The 23547-nt window shown below is 36.1% G+C and overlaps 1 protein-coding gene across 1 annotated transcript; it reads right to left on the bottom strand.

Annotated features, from left to right (window-relative positions):
- Positions 1-5107: 5107 nt before the first annotated feature.
- tamm41 (TAM41 mitochondrial translocator assembly and maintenance homolog) lies at positions 5108-16334 on the bottom strand. Its single transcript, XM_073826189.1, has 8 exons — positions 15952-16334; positions 15633-15815; positions 14397-14489; positions 10855-11005; positions 9429-9574; positions 7538-7703; positions 6674-6736; positions 5108-5378 (listed from the first exon to the last, which is right to left on the bottom strand). The coding sequence occupies exons 1-8, from the start codon at positions 16087-16089 to the stop codon at positions 5302-5304; spliced, it is 1017 nt and encodes a 338-aa protein (XP_073682290.1). The 5' UTR covers positions 16090-16334; the 3' UTR covers positions 5108-5301.
- Positions 16335-23547: the final 7213 nt, after the last annotated feature.

Here is a 23547-nt window from a genome sequence, read left to right as displayed (position 1 = left end):
GGAATATAAATCTTTTGTAATATTAGGAATGTCTTTACTGTCACTTTTGATCAATTTAATGCATCCTTGCTGAATAAAAGTATATACTGAGGGAAAAAAAAAACTCTTACTGACCCCAAACTTTTGAACAGCAGTGTAATTTGAGAATGTAGGTAAGGTGACAGAGTCATTGTCGTTTGCAACACTTGATGGAAGTGGGTGCTGCTGCTGAGCTCTTTCGTCATGATTTATGTTTCCATGAAAAAATGCATGTGATTGGTGGATGTCTTTTTATGAACATGGGTAGTTCTTCACTAGAATTTAACATTTGAATTCTTTAATAATTAAATGTCAAAATCGTAACTGTTACGCTCTACAACAAAATGTGCAAATGGAGTCTTTCTAGATAACTGCAGTTCTTTTCCATGAGAAACTGTTGCTTTAAAAAAAAAAAAAAAAAAAAAAAAAAGATCAAGCAGCAGAACTAGAATCTGTTTGTCGACTGCTGTTGGAGGACACTTCACAATCAGGCTGTTTTGCCTCAAGCGTGCAGCCCAATGCAAGCCGTCACCTGACTAAGACTGACAAAGAGAGCCACACCTTCCATGTAATTGTGCTCTCCCTTCTAATGGAATAAGTCACTGCGCTGCCGCAGCTTGTAAGCTGGGCCAAATGTGCACTCGACTGACTTAACGTCTCTCCTCAAGTGTTCCAGCAAGTGAGAACAATTCAAACTTGCGATAAATGCAAACAAGCAGGAGGAGCTTGCATATGTGAAAACAGGTCAGACGCACTGTGAGGGACACACACACACACACACACACACACACACACACACACACACACACACACACACAACCAACCACAACGAGATGACATCAGCTCCCCGCAAAACAAAACACAGCAGGGGGAGGAAAAAAACACAACAGCAATCCCATACTCCTCCAGATGCACGTCCACTGTCATTGGAGCAACCCATGCAAGAACACACACGCTCTGACACCATGACCTAGTTTCCCTTCCCGCTCCACTTCAGAGTCCACCTACATACATTGTTTAGAACTGGTTTGGTTAGTAAACAGTGCTTGATCTGTGTATATTATTCTCCTGATTTATGAAAATAGGATGAAAATTATATTGCAGTGAATGGGTGCCATCAGAATGAGAGTCCAAACAGATGATAAAAACATCACAATAATCCACAAGTAATTTACACAACTCCAGTTTATCAATAATGCTTCCTCTAGTGAAAAAAAGTCAACTTTCTGTTGCTTTCTTGCATCAAAATCCACCCTCATATTTGTTTAGAACTATTTTGGCTTGTAAACCGCGCTTGATCTGTGCATATTTCTCTCCTGATTGAGACGAGATGACTTTTTTTATAGATAGAGGACACATTTGTTAAAAATGGATTTGTTTCTTACAAACACGCAGCTTCTGGCTTAGTAAGACATTAACTGATGGACTGAAGTTGTGCGGATTATTTGTAAATTATTGTGTTGTTTTTATCAGCTAGTTTGGACTCTCATTCTGACGGCACCTATTCACTGCAAAGGATCCATCGGTGAGCAAGTCATGCAATGCTACATTTCTACAAACCTGATAAAGAAACAAACTCATCTACATCTTGGATGGCCTGAAGGGGAGCACAGTTTGGCGATTCTACTTACACACTCCGGCTTTGAAGATGTTTGGATGGAAATTATATTGCAGTGAATGGGTGCCGTCAGAATGAGAGTCCAAACAGATGATAAAAACATCACAATAATACACAAGTAAATCACACGACTCCAGTTTACCAATTACCATCTTGTGAAGCTAAAAGGTGCATGTTTGCAAGAAATAAATGGCTAAAATGCAAGTTCATAATCAATAATAATGCTTCCTCAAGTGGAAAAAAGTCCATCTTCTGTTGTTTTCTTGCATCAAAATCCACCCACATATTTGTTTAGAACTTGTAAACAGTGTTTGACCTGTTATATTTCTCTTCTGATTTAGACAAGATGACTTTTTCACTGGAGAAAATAATAAGATAGAAGACTTGTTAAAAATGTCTTAATGTTGGATTTATTACTTACAAACATGCACCTTTTGGCTTCACAAGACATTACCTGATGGACTGGATTCATGCAGATTATTTGTGAATTATTGTTATGTTTTTATCAGCTAGTTTGGACTCTCATTCTGATGGCACCCATTCACTGCAAAGGATCCATTGGTGAGCAAGTGATGCAATGCTACATTTCTCCAAACCTGATAAAGAAACTCATCTACATCTTGAACAACCTTTGGGTGAGCACATTTTCAGCAAATTTAAACACCATGAAGTTACAGAAATATTGCTCAATTTGTTTGAATGGACGAACAGAATAGTTAGTTTGACCAATGGATGTTCAGTTTGGTGATTCTGCTTACACGCTGCAGCTTTGAAGATGTTTGGATGGAAATTGGAAACTATATTACAGTGAATGGGTGCCGTCAGAATGAGAGTCCAAATAGCTGATAAAAACATCACAATAATCCACAAGTAATTCACACGACTCCAGTTTATCAATTAATATCTTGCAAGGCTAAAAGGTGCATGTTTGCAAGAAATAAATGGCTCAAATAAGAGTTCATAATCAATAATAATGCTTCCTCCAGTAAAAAAAAAGTCCATCTTCTGTTGTTTTCTTGACTCAAAATCCACCCACATATTTGTTTAGAACTGTTTTGGCTTGTAAACAGTGCCTGATATGCGTATTTTTTCTCCTGATTCAGGCAAGATGACTTTTTCACTGGAGAAAACAATATTAGTCGTTGTTTTTTGTTAAAAACGTCTTAATGAAAGACTTTCTTACAAACACACACCTTTTGGCACCTCAAGATGTTAACTGAAGGACTGGACTGGACTTGTGAATTACTGCGATGTTTTTATTAACCGTTTAAACTTTCATTCTGACGGCACCCATTCACTGCAAAGGATCCATTGGTGAGCAAGTCACGCAATGCTATATTTCTCCAAACCTGATGAAGAAACAAACTCATCTACATCTTAAAATACCTGAGGGTGAGCAGCGAGCACATTTTCAGCAAATTCAAAAACCATGAAGCTATGGAAACACTGCTCAATTTGTTTGAACAGATGAACGGGATCTGTTAGTTTGACTGACTTAAGTTCAGTTTAGTGATTTCGCTTACTCACTGCATCTTTGAAGATGTCTTGATGGAAATTATATTCCCTGCGATTTCAAACCACATTTTGTACATCTAACCAAACCCTGTCAATACAAGCCCAGCAGAGCCACACTGAACAGGCCGCTGCAACATGTAGATGTTGCACAATGAATTCCAATAACACTAAACTCCTATTGAGCAGGATTTGTTCGTGCTTAATCTAGGAAGGAATTTCTGACGGAAAACACTGCAGAGCAACACTCAGGGAGGGACTGCGCGGCCTGGCCGGAGTAAACGGGACATGTGACAGCAAACAGCACGGCTCTTTTCAGTTTCATTGTTTCATAACGCTCCTGCGCTCGGCTATCATATATCAGTGCAATAAGCTGAAAGCAGCTGCACCGAAGGGCATCTCAGAGAGGCAGGGGCATTATGTGAAGGCATTTCTCATGTAAATGATCAAACACTCAATACAAGCAGGACAAACACAGACTAAAGCCATGTGCCTCACTTATGGAAATTCAGTGACTCTCTGCTTCGCATTTCTTGCTTACTTGCTTTCAAACTACAAGGAATATAGGTTCTGTTAGAGATATTTATGATGTTAAATAGTTCATATTTAATCAAAAAGCAGAAATGATATCAGTTATCTGACAATTAAACATTTACACATGCATTTGCTGGGAATCGAACCCACGACCTTAATGTTTCTCACGCCACACTCTACTGCTTGAGCTACAATGGGTGTAAATCATGTTTCAATCTGAAATGTAATACATTGTAAACTCACGTTTCTCATCATCTTGATGCACTAAAGATGCTGCTCTTGACAAAACATCCAAAGGCGTTTCCATCCTGGGTCAGACCCTGAGCATTAAAAAAAATCAGATGGTTAAACTAGCATCCAGAAGCACGCTAAATCTGTAAACATTGGGAACATCTTTGGCATAATCCGGTTCATGGCATGCAACGTTTTCTCAAGGATTCCCAGAATAAACACTGCAAACATGTGAGGTCTGAAGCGCAGCTCGCTTGCGTCCCACTTCCCACACTTCACATTCCACAGATCGCATTCCAGAGTTCGAGCACAGCTGAGAGTCTTTCACACAAACAGCAACTTTTACCATTCGAGTTCGAAATAAATAAAAAAGCATTTAATTTGGTGCTTCTGAACTCGGGTATAGAGTGAATTCCTGCGCTTTGGACGCGTGTTCGCGTATGCTGTGTAAACCAGCGACGCGACGTTACAACAAAACTACGCGCGTTTTGTTTATTTTTGATGCAGTGCTGAATGTTTCGTTCATTATAATAGAAGCGTTGCGTTTCAGCTGCGTCGCCTCGGTTGCCGCGTGTTACACATGAGGAAGTCATCAATGTTTTACTACAGTTACTTATTAATGCGGTCGGATAATACCACGGAACTGCACTAACTCACATATTCCAGAACACTCTTGTTTTCAGTGGTAAATGATACAGCGGGAAGGTCTTGTAACAAGTGTTGTCTTTAAGACGCGGGAGCTCCTTCCTTGATAATAACAACAATTCCTACTACAGAAATACGCATATATTTCACTTTTTCGTACACAGTTAATGTTGTATGTATTCAAGAATATCCGTTTTAAAGTCATGTAAACTACATACCACCTTGAAGCGCCACTTTGAAATCTCCGCAAACACAGCGTCTTTGAAAGTTGTCGAGCAAAAAGCTCCAGAGAGCGATAAATCCAGTGAGAGCTCCAGAGTTTGATGTGGTAATCCAGCAGTGAGTTTGGGAAGTGGCAGAACGCGAGCGCTGGGGAAGAATGCTTGGAATGATGGAATTCTCTTCCTAGCAGGTGATGAGAGTCAAGAATTCTCATTGGTCGAGGTCAACGGAATGAGATCAGCATACATTATGCTAATGCGCGAGTGACATCATATCCCTTGCAACAGGTACAATGTGAAGGGGAAGTCCGCCAGTAAACAAGTACACTTTAGGAAAATACGAAGAAAGGTTTATTGACATTTTCACAGGAATGGATCAATGGATAATGCACACTGCTTCAGTCATTAGTTTCACACTTGGATTGTCAATACATATTTTTTAAACTGCGGATAGCAACATGGGAATAATGTATTTGACACAGTTGTGAGTTATTGTGAAATGCTTTTAGAAATAATTGTCAGTCATGATGGTTTTCTTCGCCAGCCTCTCCACATTTTCTGCAGTTTTTTTGCACTGTATGACACTGTTTTGACAAGACCTGCGGAAAGAGTTTCAACAGCAGTCATGTCACTGCTAATAAATGGAATCAATAAATAAAATAATACATCTCTGCAAATTACAATTCAGAAAATGCCACTGATTCCTAAGTGCTCTGAAGAAACAGAATTTTAAACTATAAAATAAAACCAAAGTGGCTATAATTTCAGCTCTATTTAATAAAGAAGAGAACTAGTCATGGGACAGAAAATATATAATATTTAGCATATGACAACATGAATTAAATCATTTAGTTGGTGTCGCTATTAATGGCACCTTGGTAATTAATAAAAAAGTAAAATAATAATAACAACAATAATAATAATTAAAAGTCTGATTGTACAATTGCAATAAAACTGACTCAGATGCTAAGAAATAGATTTTTTAAAGAAAAATTTGTATTAAAAAAAAAAAAAAAAAAAAAAGTAACCTATTCCTTCTGTCAGGACATATACTACCAGTCAAAAGTTTTTGAACAGTAAGATTTATTTATTTTTTGTCTCTTCTGCTCACCAAGCCAGCATATATTTGAGCCAAAGTACAGCAAAAACAATAAAATTGTGAAATATTTTTACTATTTAAAATAACTGCTTTTTATTTGAATATATATTTAAAGTGTAATTTATTCATGTGATTTCAAAGCTGAATTTATAGCATCATTACCACAGTTCACATGGTCCTTCAGAAATCATTCTAATATTCTGATTTGCTGCTCAAAAAAAAAAAAAAACATTATTATTGTTGAAAACACCCAAGTATTTTCTTTTCAGGTTTCTTTGATGACTAGAAAGTTCAGAAAAACAGCATTTATCTAAAATAGATATAAATGTCTCTATCATCACATTTGATAAATTAAAAACATGTATTATTTCTATAATTTCTTTCCCCAAAAAATAATTAATTATTATATTATATAATATTATTTATATATATATATATATATATATATATATATATATATATATATATATATATATTTGTTTTTTGATCAAAGAATCTTGAAAAGAAATTACTCAGCTGTTTAAATATTGATTATTATTAATAAAGAAAATTAACAGTAAAAATCTTACTGTTCAAAAACTTTTGACTGGTAGTGTATAATGACATTTCATAAGTTTTATATTTTATATATATAAATGTAAAATAATATAAAACATTTATCTCTGAATGATTTTATTGTAAAAATAAATAAATAAATAAATAATAATAATAATAATACAAAAACAAATAATAACAATGGCAGGTAAAATCATTCTTCAAAAATCTAAAACAATATGAAATCTAAAGGTCTCTTACCAGCGGTGACGATTCCTTTGGCACTTTGTGTTATACTGGAGGATTTCACAATTGATGAAATTCCTGTGAAGAAAGCATAATTACTTGTGTTATAGCAATTCACACAACAACTCATACTTAGCTATTACAACAAGTATAAGTCATCTGCCAACAACAAAGAATTGCTAGAATTTTTTAGAAGTTATTAGTGAATAAGTACAATCAATCTGAGTATTACATAAGTGAAAAATGAATCAATTTATTCATATTTGGGTTAAATTAAATGTAAATTACACTGAATGTAACAACATCCTACAACGTCTGCTCTAAATATTTTATATTTGATTTAAGCTATTGTTATTCATCATGTTTCAGTGTTTTTTAATGATTACTAGATGATGCAATGCAATTCGACCAAAAACATTATTAAATGTCTGTTGATAATATGTATAGCAGTTGTCGTTTCACCTAATGTTACTTCCAAAATCTACTAATCAATCAAGCTCTCTACTGTAATTGCAAATACATTGTAATGTATTGAAAAGACCAGTCCACCAACTCTAAAAAAAATTAATGTAAATACTATCCCAGCATCCCACAAAGGTGAGGTGTAGGACATAAACACACGCAGGTGTTTGTGAGAAATGCGCTGACGGTTATTATGACAATGAGACGTGTGGGTGAGGCCGCCGGAGAAACTCAACACCGCCAAAACCTAGCCGGCCAGTTTGGCGAGTCCTGGAACCACGGCTCTGTGAAAACCACTGCTTACTTGCTCTATCATTCATCTTGTGTAATGATTTATTTCATGCTATTCAAGGCTGAATCACAAGTGGACAACGCTGACATCTCACATCATTCCTGACCGGTTGCTGCTCGGTTTACCTTGCTGTATAACGGAGCCGCAGTCTGGGTCTTGCGCCACCTGCAGGAGGATCTCCTCCACGTCTCTGTTTTTTCCGGGACGGTCCATCAGACGCGTGATCTGCTGCTGTAGAGTGCGAGGAAGAGCCATGAGCTGCGTGAACTGACCCTCTGGGCTTTTGTCGACCTAGGAAACAGAAAACATACAAACATTCCTGAACAAACCTGTTGGAATTGTGTTAGAGTGCTGTGGTAATTTGAACTTCACAGTAGCAAAACAGGAAAATCTATTATTCAAACGTCATCAATAAGACGTAAATCAGCTTTAAAAAGACAATAATATCATTATACAGCTCAAGTCAGATCAGGGGCCTGTTTCAATAAGGAGGTTCAACCAACTCTGAGTTTAAACTTGAACTCTGAATTGACTTACCCTGAGATGGGAAACACTGAGTTTTTGGTTTCAGAACAGCTGAACTAAGTTAGTTCAATCCACTCTGAGTAGGTTTACTCTGAGTTTAGTGCTTGCACCATGACTATGAAAAGCCCTGATCAATGGAGCTCCGAAATTATGATTCACCATGGCAAAAACTGCTATACTGCTTTATTTTTATGGGTCACATACACTTACCTATTATTATTAATTGAATTTAAATTTAAACAATTTAACATTCTAATTTTGTCGGTTAACAGACAGGAAATTAACATCATAATGTTTAAGCACACATTCGACCTCATGTCATGAGCGTCCACATTACAAGCACAATCTGGTTCACTACATCTGGAAGTGATCGAAAGTGGACAAGCTTAAAACATTTTAGAACCGTTCACACCTGTATTTAGTGTTGTCCACTTAAAACCAGGTGTAAATAGGGCCTAGGGTTTCAGATCAAGTTCCTCCCTGCCTTGGTCAATAAAGAAGTTCCTGCTGGACTGTCATTGTAGTCTCTATATCCGGCTGTGGTACGGGCTGTTCTGTACACAAATCACACCTGCAGGAGCTTGTTTAGATTTCAGGAGCTCGCTCTGTTATCCGGCCTTGTGTTTGGTCTCAGTCGGGACACGTTTTATTTGTGTTTGACAGCCTTGCGGTTTTTGTAACATTGATTTGATTGTTTTGTTTTGACCTTCGAACAATAAAAGCACATAAAAAAAGGTTTTCTGATTTATTTGTGAATCAGAAATAGGTTTTTGATTCAATGCAACTGCACTGAGCCAGTCACGACAGAACTGCTGCAATAAAGATTGAAGGTTTGTCAGTAAACACTAAATCCATTCAGACCTAAAACTGACAAGTTAACAGCTCACATTTACAGTAATACTGATGTAACAAGACCACAAGTGTGTGTGTTTTACGATGGCTAGACTAAAAAGACTAAAAAGCCTTCAGGTAAATGTCTCAATCCTAATGAAATTTCTTTGAGGGTGCTGTCAATCTTAAATAAACTTTTAAGAAGAAAAATATTAGCCATATAAACCGTTGAATCTGAATGTTTTCTCAAATGGATGCTCAGTACTGTGTACACTAATATGAATTGGATTGCAAAGTTTTGGAATCTACAAACACACATGATTAAAGAGTGTTTGATAAAGCAACCAAACACTAAAAACTAAACTGATTAACATAACTTTTTACAAAAAAAAAATCTCTAAGCTCTCTTCTATCTTACTTAACCAAAGGATGTGTGTGTCTGGCCTGAGGAGACGTGCTCTGTCAGAAAAGACCATGTTTAAGAGCCACACCCTCCGACTCAGACTTCCTGTGTGGGCAAATCTTCACTCATCGTGTCTTCTGTACAGGGAGAGCAGCCACAAGCACTTAGCTTCATATGAGCCTAAAAACTTAATATCAGAAGAAAACAGCACTGACAGCAGCTGATCTCAGATCTAGAGCTCATAATGAATCTCTCACCTCCAGTCGGCCCTGCTGAGGCTTGTACACCACCTGCGGGCACTCTTGAAGAATATTGTTATATAACTTCCGGAAATGTGGCATGTTGTCTTTTACAATGTTGGAAACCTTGGATTTATCCTCACCAATCACCATCCTGAAATCTCCTACACAAAGACGAGAAAGAAGAAATTCAGTTGTTTAATCCTTTCTGCAGTGATTTAATGAGGAGGTTTGGTGAGCAGCATAAGAGAGCTGCTTCCAGTTTGATGGCAGTGAATGGAGTTTAAAAGTTTACATCCCCCTTTCAGAATCTGCAAAATATTCATTATTTTACCAAAATGCATGTTGTTGTTTATTGAGTACTGACCTGAATAAGATATTTCACATAAAAGATGTTTACATATAGTCCACAAGAGAAAATAAGAGCCCGTTTTCATATGCAACTAGTACAGAAAGCTCAAACACTCACAGATGCTTCAAAAGAAAAAAAAACATGCATTAAGAGCCGGGGGTGAAAACTTTTTGAATTTGAAGATTAGGGTAGATTGAACTTATGTTGTCTTCTGGGAAACATGCAAGCATCTTCTGTAGCTTTTGAAAGGCAGTACTAAATGAAAAAAATTTGATATTTAGGCAAAATAAGAAAAATGTACACATCTCCATTCTGTTTAAAAGTTTTCAATGGCTCTTGATGCATGTATTTTTTTCTTCTGGAACATCAGTGAGTGTTTGAACCTTCTGTAATAGTTGCATATGAGTCCCTCAGTTGTCCTCAGTGTGAATAGATGGATCTCAAAATCATAGTCATTGGTAGAAAGGGTTCAAATACACAAAAATGCTGCAAAAAACAAGGAATTTCTGGGACCTGAAGGATTTTTCTGAAGAGCAGCAGGCAGTTTAACTGTTCAGAAGAAACAAGGGACTCATGAACAACTGTCACTAAACAAAAAAAAAAAAAAAAACAGCTGTGGATCATTCAGGTAACAACACAGTATTAAGAATCAAGTGCATGTACACTTTTGAACGGGAATTTTTATAAATTCAACTATTGTTTTCTCTTGTGGACTATATGTAAATGTCTTATGTGAAATATCTTATTCAGGTCAGTACCTAAAAAAAAAATAGCATGTACTTTGTATGATCCCTCTTATTTTTCAGATTCTGAAAGGGGAATGTAAACTTTTGACCTCTACTGTAACCCCCTGGAGCCATGTGGAGCACTTTTTATAATGGATGGATGCATTTTTTGGGCTTTAAAATCTTAAACCCCTTTCACTACGATTATAAAGCTTTGAAGACCAAGGACATTTTTTTTAATATAACTCAGAATGTATTTGTCTGAAAGAAGAAAGTCATATACACCCTGGATGGCTTGAGGGTGAGTAAATCATTGGGTAGTTTTCATTTTTGGATGAACTATCCCTGTGATACAAGAAACATTTACCAGAGTAGGACAAGCCTGCTATCTGGAGGAAAAGATCTTCTTCTGAGAAACTTTCTGGCAGCATGAGAAAAGAAGCGATCACGGCACTTTTCAAATTCCCTTCTAGAGCAGCTCGCAGTTTTCCATTGTCGTTCTGGAGCAGAATCCGAACCTAGAGAGACAAAATCGTAACTAACATACTAAAGCAAAAACATTGCATTTGACAGCTGACTAAATGGAGTATCTGACACTGAAACAAATGTGTTCGAAAAGTGTCCAAAATTAATACCTTCACTGACTTTAACAGCTAACAACAAATGTCCAGTGGCAACTGCTTTTTGAAATATTTTGAAGAATTCATCCAAAACACATTAACTACTGATCAGCTAATGCATTCGGAAAAGATCTCCTTACCTTGAAAATATACTGTCATTTAGTAAATAGAAATTATTCATACCCCTGGCAAAGGACAAGAGCCATCATTGTGGAAAAAAAATATTTCTCAGCTTTTATTTACATTTGAACAAAAAGTGGCATGTCCAAAATTATTCATACCCTTTGCAAACTGTCACAGTCTATGGGAAAATCCAAAGTTCTATACTATTCCAAATAGTCCAAGCTGTTCTAAAGCATCCTAATTACCCTGAATCATTGGGAACAGCTGTTTTAATCAACTCAACAGGTGAAAAACAGAAGCTCTCTGCTGTTGGTTTGTGGACAGTCATGGCAAAGACAAAGGATTTCACAAGTCAGGAAAGGGCTATAAGACCATATCTAAATGTTTTGAAGTTCCAGTGGCTACAGTGCAAAGTATTATTAAAAAATACAAGACGTTCCGCACAGTGAAAAATCTCAGAGGACGTGGTCGGAAGCCAAAAGTGACACCTGTGCTGGCCAGGAGGATAGTGAGAGAGGTAAAAAAAGAATCCAAGGATCACCACCAAGGCCATCCTGATGAATCTGGGCTCTGCTGGTGGCAACATCTCAAGGCAGACAGTCCAACGGACACTGCACACCGCTGGGTTCCACGGACGCCATTTCTCCAAATAAGGCACACAAAAGCCCGCTTGACCTTTGCAAATGCTCATCTGGACAAAAAAGAAGACTTCTGGTCTTCTGTTTTATGGTCAGATGAAACAAAAATTGAATTGTTTGGCCACAATGATGTAGCCTTCATTTGGCGTAAAAAAGGAGAAGCCTTCAACCCTAAGAACACCATCCCCACTGTCAAACATGGTGGTGGGAACTAGGGATGTCCCGATCCGATCACGTGATTGGAAATCGGGCCCGATCATGTGGTTTCAGACTCGATCGGAATTGGACATTACCTCCCGATCAGGACTCGGATATATATGTATATATCCTAGGTTGCGTAAACCGAAAATTGTCCGTCATTGACGGAATTTTTGTTGCAATGACGGAAAAATCTGAAGGCCGTCCGTCACTTTGACAGATTACACAGAGGGTGATCTAGTGTAATTATTAGCTGTAATTCCCAGTCCTGTCCAGTTGGTGGCGAGTGCGCTCCAGTGTGGCAACAGAGCACTTGCTCCAGAACTAAAATGAAACTGTTACTAATCTTTTGCCTTTTGCTATGCGTTTGATTAAGCACAGGCGCAGTAATACTAAGAAGCTACAACGATCTATCATGCCACATTAAAGAGCGCCAAACCGGTATTTATTGCTTGAATTTCCTAATGAAATTGAATTTGAAATTTGAGACTTTGTTTCATTGTGATTTATTGGATGGCAGGCGCACTATGTACTTGTTAGTCATCGTCTGAAAACAGCATAGACCAAAAAATCGACTGGGATTTACTGATCAATATTGCTCATTAAAATGAGAATATATTAAAATCGATGTCACTGCGGGGTGTGGTGTTGAACATGAAAAGGTAAGCAGTCTCATCTGTTCTCTTCAACAAATAAAAAATAAAACGTGAACAAAAATGAATGCAATTAAATGTGTTATAATTAAAATATGAAAATTAAAATGACGGGTAATAATGAATTATGACGGAATTTTTACAACCCTGTCCATCAAAATGACTGGCAATGTAACAGTCTAACGCAACCTCTGGTACATATATATTCTCATTATTTTTTTAACACATCTATTGTTATGCGGTGGCACAGAGTTAGACCTCTTGACTCCACACAGAAACACAGCAAACACTGTGGCACTTATATTCTTTTAATTGTTTACATGCCTGGCAGGTATTTTAAGTTGAGGTGCTATTTGTTTTTATATTAGACTTTTTTTATATTTACTGTTGCACTAAAGTCCAGAAGTGAAGAATTTATGTAATATATTATTTGATTGTTCAAGCTACCTCACAGAAGTGCTCTGTTTGTTAACAGACTTGTTGAATGTTAAAATAAGGTGAATTAAATAAAAAATAAGGAACATCCTGGATCTGTTTCTTCGCTCTTCTTTATTCTTTTTTTATGTATCATAGAGGTATCGGATCGGGACTCGGTATCGGCAGATACTCAAAATCAAATGACTCGGACTCAGACTCGAGGGCAAAAAAACCTGATCGGGACATCCCTAGTGGGAACATAATGTTTTGGGGCTGTTTTTCAGCCGGTGGACCAGGGAACCAAGCAAGGAGACCCTCCAACCTGAAAGAGTTGGAGCTCATCGCTAAAGATGAATGGGTAAAAAATACCAGTGGAGAAAAAGCTGCAAAAAGCTGGTCAGCAATTATAGGAAGTGTTTGATTGCTGTAATAGCCAATAAAGGCTTTTCTATTGATTACTGAGAAGGGTATGAATAATTTTGGACATGCCACTTTATGTTCAAATGTAAATAAAAGTTGAGGAATAAATTGTATGGGTTAAAATTATCAAATTTTTTTATGCCAAAAAATCATTAGGATATTAAGTAAAGATCACGTTCCATGAAGATATTTTGCAAATTTCCTACCATAAATAAACCAAAACTTATTTTTTGATTATTAATATGCATTGCTAAGAACTTCATTTGGACAACTTTAAAGGCGATTTTCTAATTATTTAGATTTTTTTTGCACCCTCAGATTCCAGATTTTTACAAATTGTTGTCGCTAAATATTCAATCCTATCCTAATAAACCATACATAATTGGAAAGCTTATTTATCAACCTTTATAAGGAAGCCTAATTTTAAAAATGTGAGAACTGCTCTTTTGTTAATTTTGATTGCTTCCACTGTCCTTATTTGTATGTCGCTTTGGATAAAAGCGTCTGCTAAATAACTAAATGTAAATATAAATGATGAATATACATTTTTCTAGTTATGCCAAGATGTAAAATATTTCATTGGGTAGAAATTGTGAGTAAAAATATTTGTAAAAATCTTTATCCATAAATGTAAAGTCATGAACCTTAACTATAATCAAAGATAACTGGCCTCTAAAAGGTTGAGAATTGCTCTAGATGTGAAGAGGATTGTGTGTTCAGTTACTGCCATCCGTTGGTTTCTGTGTGTAACTGAATTGCCCTATTCTTTCAGAAACGTCACTCAAAGCAGTCTCTTCAGCATGAAGCGGCTTAATCTTATCCGCTGTAAGAGATACTCACAGGTTTGTGTAATCTGCCTGCTACGTACAGGGTTTTCCAGTGGAGTAAGTCATCAATCAGAGCATCTGTGCTGATCACACCGTACTTGATCACCTGCAAACACAAGTTGTGTTTTTATGACTTCAGCACATCAAACAAAAAATTACATTAGAAGTTTTTATACTATATACTGCCGTTTAAAAGTTTGGGGTTGATAAGGTTCGTTATTGTTTCTTAAACAAGTCTCTTCTGCTCACCAAATCTGCATTTATTTGAAGAAAAATACAATAAAAACTATTAGAAAATAGTACTATTTAAAATAGTTGTTTGCTATGTAAATACATAGTAAAATGTAATTTTTCCCGTGATCACGGCTGCATTTTTAGCATCATTAGTCTTCAGTGTCACATGATCTTTCAGAAATCATTCTAATATGCTGATTTGATGCTCAAGAAACATTTCTGATTATTATCAATGTTGAAAACACTTGTGCTTCTTTGATAGACAGAAGGTTTAAAAAAACAGCATTTATTTCAAATAGAAATATTTTGAAACATTAGAAATGTCTTCACTGTCACATTTTATCAATTTAATGCATCTTGCTTAATAAAAGTATTAATTTATATATTATTAATGTATATATTAATATACAATTTGATAGACCATGTATATATATATATATATACATATATATATATATATATATATATATATATATATATATATATATATACACAGTGCCCTCCACTAATATATTGGCACCCTTGGTAAATAAGAGCAAAGGTGACTGTGAAAATAAATCTGCATTGTTTATCCTTTAGATCTTTTACTCATTAGACATTGTTGGAGAAAACTCTGAATTGTTATCTTGGAAAAAGGATCTTGCAATAATAGTGGCCAATGTGAACTAGAGAAAAACATTTATTTCATAATGAGATTTCCCTCCCAGATTCTGTTTTACTTCAATGACAGGTTAGAATTTTGTGAATTTTTTGAATGAAAGATCAAAACGATAAATTATGCAGATTTATTTTTTTACATCCACCTTTGCTCAAGGGTGCCAATATTAGTGGAGGGCACTGTAGTAGTCAACATTTGTTGAATCAAAACCTTTCATCAAAGTTGTCCTAAGACAAAAACGGGCAATTGTTTTGGTTTTAGGACAACAATGATGAAAGGTTTTGATCCACTATAAATGTTGAGAAGTCAGTTTTTCATATTAATTTGGCACAAATGTGCCATATTCATTTCTCCTACTCTATCTTCAGAAGGGACGAGGGTGTTAAAGTAAACTCCAGCTCCATAGTCGTTCTGTATATTGCTGATGTGTTTCGGCCCCAGATATTTGAGGAAAGAGTAATGCTTTCGGTTCTCTATGAGATTCATGGTGTGCCACGTGACTGGATCATCCACAGCAAACACAAAGTCCAGCATGTTCTTCTAAAACAGACAAAACAAAAGAGTTTAATTTTGAACATAGAGACAGCACAGATGGTTTCTTCTCATTTGAGGACCATTGACTGGAGATTTGACAGCTCATCTGATCAGTTTGCAGTGAATGTGAAGAGTTTCTTACCCCCATCTGACCTTGAGAGCTTCCAGTCTGTCTGAACACAGCTGATCCATAAGCAAAAGCTAAACTAATGTCCTGAGGAAAGCGACTCAGGATCTTCCTGTAAAAAACACTGCTGTTCTGTAACGCTGGAAGAGTCATAGCGAAATATTAACACAGTGATGCCCTTAACATCTGATCAGCCTGTCAACATGTTTACATCTCATTCAAAGCGATAAAACCTTCGGCGACACACCAAACCCAGCACTGAAACACACATGCATGATGCGAGGACCGACTGTCATTAATGGTAATAATGTTAACTAGTTATTTTTCGCCAGCTGAACATTTTAAAGATGTTAAAAGCTGCAACTTCTGAATGAAAATTTCATCGTCAAGACCTACAGAGCACCGGTAATTCAGGCAATAGTTCGCGGACGCCACCGTGCGGTCTGGAGGAACACAAACGTAATTGTATCAAAGACTATAGAATACATATACATATAAAGACTTTGATTGTATTTCTAATTTAAAATAACTTTGTGAATATGTTCAAATGTAATTTTTTTTCCTGTCATGTAGAGTTGAATTGTCTGCATCATTACTCCGGTCTTTAGTGTCACATGATCCTTCAGAAATCATTCTAATGTGATGATATTTTGCTCAAGAAACTTATTTTTATTATCAATGTTGAATACAGCTGTGCTGCTTCATATTTTTGGGAAACCTTAACACATTTTACTTTTCAGGATTCTTTGATATATCAAGTTCAGACAAACAGCAAAATATAAATCTTTTTGTAGCATTACAAATGGCATTAACGTCAATTCAATTGATTGCTCGCACCTCTGTTTAAAAAAAGTATTAATATATTTTAATATATTTTTAATACATATATCTTAAAATGAATAAATAAAATTACTGACCACAGACCTTTGAAAGTTCAAGATTCAAAGTACAGCAAAACAGTCAAATTTTAAAATATTTTTACTATTTAAAATAACTGTTTTCTAACTGTTTTGAAATCATTCTAACATTCTGATTTGCTGCTCAAAAAACATTAATAATAATAATTATTATTATTATTATTATTATTATTATTATTATTATTATTATGTTGAAAACATAATTAAACAAAAAAAAGCTGAGTAGATTTTATTCAGGTTTCTTTAATGAATAGAAAGTTAAGAAAAACAGCATTTATCAGAAATAGAAATCTTTTGTAACATTATACATTTTTGATCAATTTAATTCATCATTGTTAAAAGTATTATTATTAAGTATTAGTTAAAAAGTAATGATTAAAAAAATAAATAAAATTAAATTAAATTATAAGCACTCCAAGCTTTGAATGGTATAATGTATAATGTTACTGATAAATGCTGATCTATGGATCTTTCTATTCATCAAAGAATCCTGAAAAAAATTACTCAACTGTTTTAAATATTGATAATAATAATAATAATAATAATAATAATAATAATAATAATAATAATAATAATAATACATGTTTCAGCGTATTAGAATGATTAGAAGGATCAAGTAACACTGAACACTGGAGCAATGATGCTTAAAATTTAGCTTTATCAAAGGAGTAAATTACATTTTAACATATATTAACATAGAAAGCAATTTTTTATTGTATATTTATTTATTTATATTATTTCTTTTTATTTTATTTCTTTTCTTTTTTTTCATTCGAGAAACGTCTGTCTCTGTTATTTTGTTGGCGTTAGGGTAAAACACGACTAGGACACATTTCTTCACTTTCAAATAAACAAAAAAATATTTAATAATATATTTGATGCAATTATATATAAAAATTACAAGTGGGAAAAAATATATTGTGGGTAAGAGTTTTCATTATGTCAACCAGTGTAATTTCCTTTTTATATACAATTATAGAATTCACTTACGAAAAAATAGTTTAATAGTTAAACTGAAGGAAATGTGTTGCGGCATTGTACCACAGAAAGTTGCTGTGTTTTCATTATCAGCCACTAGAGAGCACTAAAGTATTGAACATTTAACCGTTGACGGCTTTTAGTAATGACAACAACAACAGCATTCATTCACACGATGAGCAGGAACTGTTAAACTGTCAGAATCTAATCTAAATTCAGTCTTACTCGAGGTCAAGATTTCTCTTCATCAGAATGCATTACAAATCCTGCTAAATATTAATGCAAATAGTAATGGAGTGACACTGAATTTAAGGGACATGTAGTAATTATGTGACGAGTAAAGAATTTGAATAGCATCCAGTAAATAAGGTTAGGCTTGTGCTTAAAACAGAACTGTCATTTTTTATCATGTTTTCATTATGGAGCGACTGCATGAGCGTCTTGAGTCACGACGCAATCTCATCTTAATCATCAACTCTCCTCAGATCTGTCAGTGTCAGAGGATGTCATTGCTTAGCTGTGGCCAAAAACACATTCAGTCCCACTCTAGAGATTCTTCATGTGAGTGTCTCGTTGGTATAGTGTCATCTTCCTGCAGTGAGGTGAAAAAGGAAGTCTAATTCGAGGGGAATTGCTCGCTGCAGCTTGTGATAATAGAGCTCAGGGACTGATTGTATGTGCTCAGAGAGGCATCTGGACCTGAGCTCTTTTCTCGTGCACCATTCAACACATCTCACACTTTACTGCAGTTGCCATGGAGATGCATTCACTGCTTATTTCAGTTTGCTATGTTTAAAGCAGCCTGTGAGACCGGAGCATAAGCACTGTCACATTTCACTTTGCCTGCAGTTAAAAAGGACAAATCGCTTCGCTGATGTCATTTAGGATAAACACAACGCACTTACAGAGCGCGTGCACGCCACGTCAGAAATATGACATTAAGCTTAATAATTAATGCAGCACTTATCGCCAGAAAGGGAAACAGATCATAGGATGGCACGTTGCCAGAATATACGCACTTCACCAGGGAACGTGACATCTCGTTTACAGAGTGTAAGCAATAGTGTTCAAAGCATCTTCATATTTTAGCATCACATCTACATGTTTATAACCTAGGGCTAATTTTATTATAGCAGATAGGTTTGCTAGCCGATATAAAAGCTACATAAATGCATTTTCATCTTGTCCTCTGACATTGCAGCTTTCAAACCGAATGCATTTGCTTGCTTGGAAAATAATATTTTCACAGATTCAGTTTGTAAACAAGAGCTAAAATGTAACTAACAATATTTTTCACATGTTAAATGTTTAAATAATTCAGAGGTATAAAAGATGGTGTTAAATACAAATAAAAAGCATACAGCAATTAAAGGAACACTCCTACGGTGCCCGCCAGGGGACACCTTCGGTTGACTTATGTTTGTCATGGCCACGACATAATATGACGTTCCCACGACATAATATTACGTTCCCATGAGTTAATATGTCGTGGCCACGAATTAATATCTCGTGGCCACGACAAACATAAGTGAACCGAAGGTGTCCCCTGGCGGGCACCGTACACTCCACCTTTTTTTTTTTTTTTTTTGGAAATAGGCTCATTCTCCAACTCCCCGCCAGTTAATAAGTTGAGTTTTACCGTTTTGCTATTGGTCTATTCAATGATCTATGCTAAAAGTGATATCGCCAGAACAAGAGAACGGCTGAATGGATTTCAGAACGGTAAAACTCAACTTATTGACTCAGGGGGAGTTTGAGAATGAGCCTATTTCCAAAAAAAAAAGTGGAGTGTTCCTTTAAGGGTCTGGAAAAAAAAACAGCTAAAACCAGCCTAGGCTGGTTGGTGGGTCTTAGCTGGTTTAAGCTGGGAGTAGCTGGTTTTAGCTCCCAGCCTGACCAGCCTGGCCAGGTTGGAAAAGTGGCCAAAACCCCTTTAAAACCAGCCTACTAACCAGCTAAAACCTGCCAACCAGCCTAGGCGCTGGTTTTAGATGTTTTTTTTTTTTTTTTTTTCAGCAGGGGTGGCAAAATGACGAGCAAAGCATGGCTACTGCAACCAACTGCAACAATGGTTTAAAAAATTTGGTTTCAATATGTCAAAGCTTTGCAGAGATACAGTCTCAGACGTAATCTGGCATCATACTTCAATTTGTTGTGCTGCTATACAAAAGCAGTTTTGTCTGCTCAACATGAAATCCGTAACTTTTTGTCAGCACAGTCTAAAGGTGATCTGACTCGATTTTGGTGAAAATTGGACAGTCTAGGACTAATTCGAAAAAGTATGTTTTCAACACAAGTCAAAATAGTGGACAGGAAGTTTGGACACCTATGGCAAAATTAGTATGTGCTCAGCATGACCCAATGAATATTTTGAGACCATACAACAGGCTAAATCAATTATTGGAAATTTCATTATTAATGGTTAATAAATGGTTTAATACTTTTGACCAATAGGTAGCGCGATTACCAAATTGATGTGGCGTGGTCAGTTTGAGGTGACGATGGCATATACAAAGTTTGGTGTCAATATGTCAAACTTCTGCAGAGATACACCCTCAGATGCAGAAGTTCAAAAAAGTAGGTTTTCAACCTAATTTAAAATGGCAGACAGATTAATTAAAAATTAATTACAATAGGCTAAAGCAAACAAAAGTTATTAGCATTTTTGATAATTTCATTATTAATGCTTAATAAATGTTTTTTTATTACTTTTGACCAATAGGTGGCACTGTTACCAAATTAATGTGGCGTGGTCAGTTTGAGGTGACAATGGCACAAACAAAAAGGTAACTTTGATGTCAATCTGTTAAAGCTTTGCAGAGATACATCCTCAGACGCAGTTTGGCAAGATTCCAGCAAATTCGTTGATACATTAAATGATAACCGTTTCGTATATCAACCCGAAATCTGTAACATTTTGTCAGCACAGTCTGAAGGGGATCTGAAAATATAGATTTTCAACACAAATCAAAATGGCAGACAGGAAGTTCGGGCCAACTATGGCAAAATTCTGTTCTCAGCATGACCCATGAGTATTTTAAGATATTTTTTAATTACAATAAGCTAAAGCAATCAAAGATTATTAGCATTTTTGGAACTATTATTCTTAATGGTTAATAAGTAGTTTATTACTTTTGGCCAATAGGTGGCGCTGTTACCAAATTAGTGTGACAATGGTGACAATGTCACATACCAAAAACTTAAAGTTTGGTGTCAATATGTCAATGTCACGTATGTGGTCTATCCTGTCTTCATGAACTCTTGCATACACATTCTGGACTGCATTCCCCACTAGCCACTGCACCAATCACTGCACACACCTGCTCCTCGTTTTCCACTGCACTGATTGCTGCACACACCTGTTTCACATTTACCCACATGCATTTAAGCCACAGACACACACACTTCCGGACGAAGTCTTATTGTTCCATCTGGTCATTATTTCCGAGCGTTTCTTTCCGTGTTTGTTTTCTCTGTGTTTGATTCCTGGACTCCTCCCCGTGTTTTGATTCTCGCTGCCAGCCCCGACCTTCTGCCTGTGTTTGACTACTCTTTGGATTATCCTCGTTGTTGTTGTTTGCCGGTGATTGACCCTGTCTGTTTACCACGCCTTCTAAATAAAGCCTGCATTTGGATCCGAACGTCTGTCTCCCGACTCCCAAGTGTTACAGTCAAAGCTTTGCAAAGATACATCCTCAGACGCAGTCATTGATGCATTAAATGATAATCGTTTTATATTCAACATGAAATCTGAGAAAACTGAAGATGACTTGAGTCAAATTTGGTGGAAATCAGACCAACAATCTAGGAGGAGTTTGAAAAAAGTAGGGTTTTAACCTAATTCAAAATGGCGGACAAGACTATGTCAAAATTGGTATCTATGTTCTCGGCATAATCCAAGTAATATATTGAAACCACTTTCATTACAATAGGTCAATTAAATCAAATGTTATTAGCATTTGATTACTTTTTGCCCCAAACTTTTTGAGTACTGTCAGAGCATGGTGGTGAAGACACATACAGAGTTTCATAAATATACGTCAATGCATTCATAAAATATAGCACATTACGACAAAATTGAGAATGGCCAAAGCACGAATGACTGATATGGGAAAATTGGGTATGGTTCGACTCAGCATGCTGCACCGTATATAAAAAGACCAGTTTGTGATTTTTCAAACCATTCAGTAGTTATAAGCAAAAATAGCCAATTTTCATATCTCCTGACCACTAGGTGGCACTGTGCCCAAACTGTGCAGATAACTTCATGTCATGGTTATTATAACACACCAAGTTTGGTCTCAAAACCCCAAACCATTGCGGAGATATAGCCTTGCATCCATTTTTGCTACTCTTTCTTGAATTAGTTTGTGTGTTATTTGAGAACGGTTTGACTAATCTACTTTACACAACTTTTTGCAAGCATGGTCTGAAGATGATCTGAGCCCAAATTTTTTTGCAAGTTAATATCAACCATGAATTGCTGCTATCAAACACTGGAGAAATTATAAATTGCAAATGACATTTTATGTCGTAGCAATAATTTAAGCTGAAGCAGTAGCTCCTCTGGTTTATCTTGCTAATAAATGTTATCAAGTTAATCCAAATTTCTAAACCGCTTATAAACTGTAAGTGCTTCCCAACCAGTTCTCATGCAAGAGATCATATCAAAGCCTCATAAATTTATAATACGAAACTGCATTATTTTCTGATGTTTTTGATCACAGTCCATCCATGTGTAAGTGTAAGTATCCAGTCAAACCAATGTTTCAGCACAATTTTATACAATCATAAGCTGATCAGAAGTCTGTGTTTTAATATGCTCAAGCTCCACATGATGTTGTGCTATTTTTTCCCTGCCATGAAAAATTGAGGTCAGAATAAGCTTAGCATGTCAGCAGGGCTACAGCTGTGGCTCACGACATGCTCACACCTCCAGCACTCACACCTCCAGCACTACCGACATGTTGTGACTTCATTCTCCTGCTTCAGAAATCAGCCATGAGCCTTGCAACTCACACAGTCACCATCAGCACTCCTTTAATACGCAGCACGTCAATGTTTGCTTCTGTAATCGCTTGTTTTGCACAAATGAGCTGTTCTCCAACACCTACAGCACAAAACCCACAACATCTAATTCAGATTCATCTCACTAATTGCACAAGACACAATGTAATTATGCTCATATCTGTTATCATTTTTCCTGTTTGCCGTCAGAGTGTAGCTGTCCCTGCTGGGCTTCGCACATAAATACAATTTTTCATCTAATTTAGCCTGAGAAACGTATGACATTTGATGAGTCAACATCTATTTAACCCTTTCTCGCTCTCATTGCCCATCCTTTAACACGGTTATGTTTATATAGCGGCGCACTAGCTGCTACGATGCCAGGATGTTGTGAATTGTTGCTATAGTGTTAATATGTAGTTGCTAAGTTGTTCTGTGCATTGAAGCACATTTGTATAGTGGTATCTGGTTGTCAAAAGTGATAGCACAGCTCTCCTTTCATTCAGGTCTGCTGCAGCGTCTGAAATATGTGCAGAAGTTTAGAACTTACGCAAAGTATGAATAATCACCTTATCACACACCACAAATACAACCTACAACCTACAAAATATTGCACATAAGCATTCTATAATAATATTTATACAAAGAACACAAGAGATTTATGTTCTTAATTAACACATAAGAAGGGGTGTTTTATCATTTGAAGCCT

The sequence above is a fragment of the Garra rufa genome, chromosome 20, assembly GCF_049309525.1.
Source record: "Garra rufa chromosome 20, GarRuf1.0, whole genome shotgun sequence".
Lineage (NCBI taxonomy): Eukaryota > Metazoa > Chordata > Actinopteri > Cypriniformes > Cyprinidae > Garra > Garra rufa.
The sequence above is the reverse complement of the archived record's forward strand: the minus strand, read 5'-3'. Positions and strand labels throughout refer to the sequence as shown.

What these genes read in the sequence shown, in the direction of transcription:
- tamm41 (XM_073826189.1), bottom strand. Translation starts at nt 16,089, where the DNA reads ATGACTCTTCCAGCGTTACAGAACAGCAGTGTTTTTTACAGGAAGATC. An exon ending in CTCAGCAGGGCCGACTGGAG is followed by an intron (nt 7,704 to 9,428) that starts GTGAGAGATTCA and finishes TCTGTTTCCTAG; the next exon opens with GTCGACAAAAGCCCAGAGGG. An exon ending in CAAAGGAATCGTCACCGCTG is followed by an intron (nt 5,379 to 6,673) that starts GTAAGAGACCTT and finishes CTCTTTCCGCAG; the next exon opens with GTCTTGTCAAAACAGTGTCA.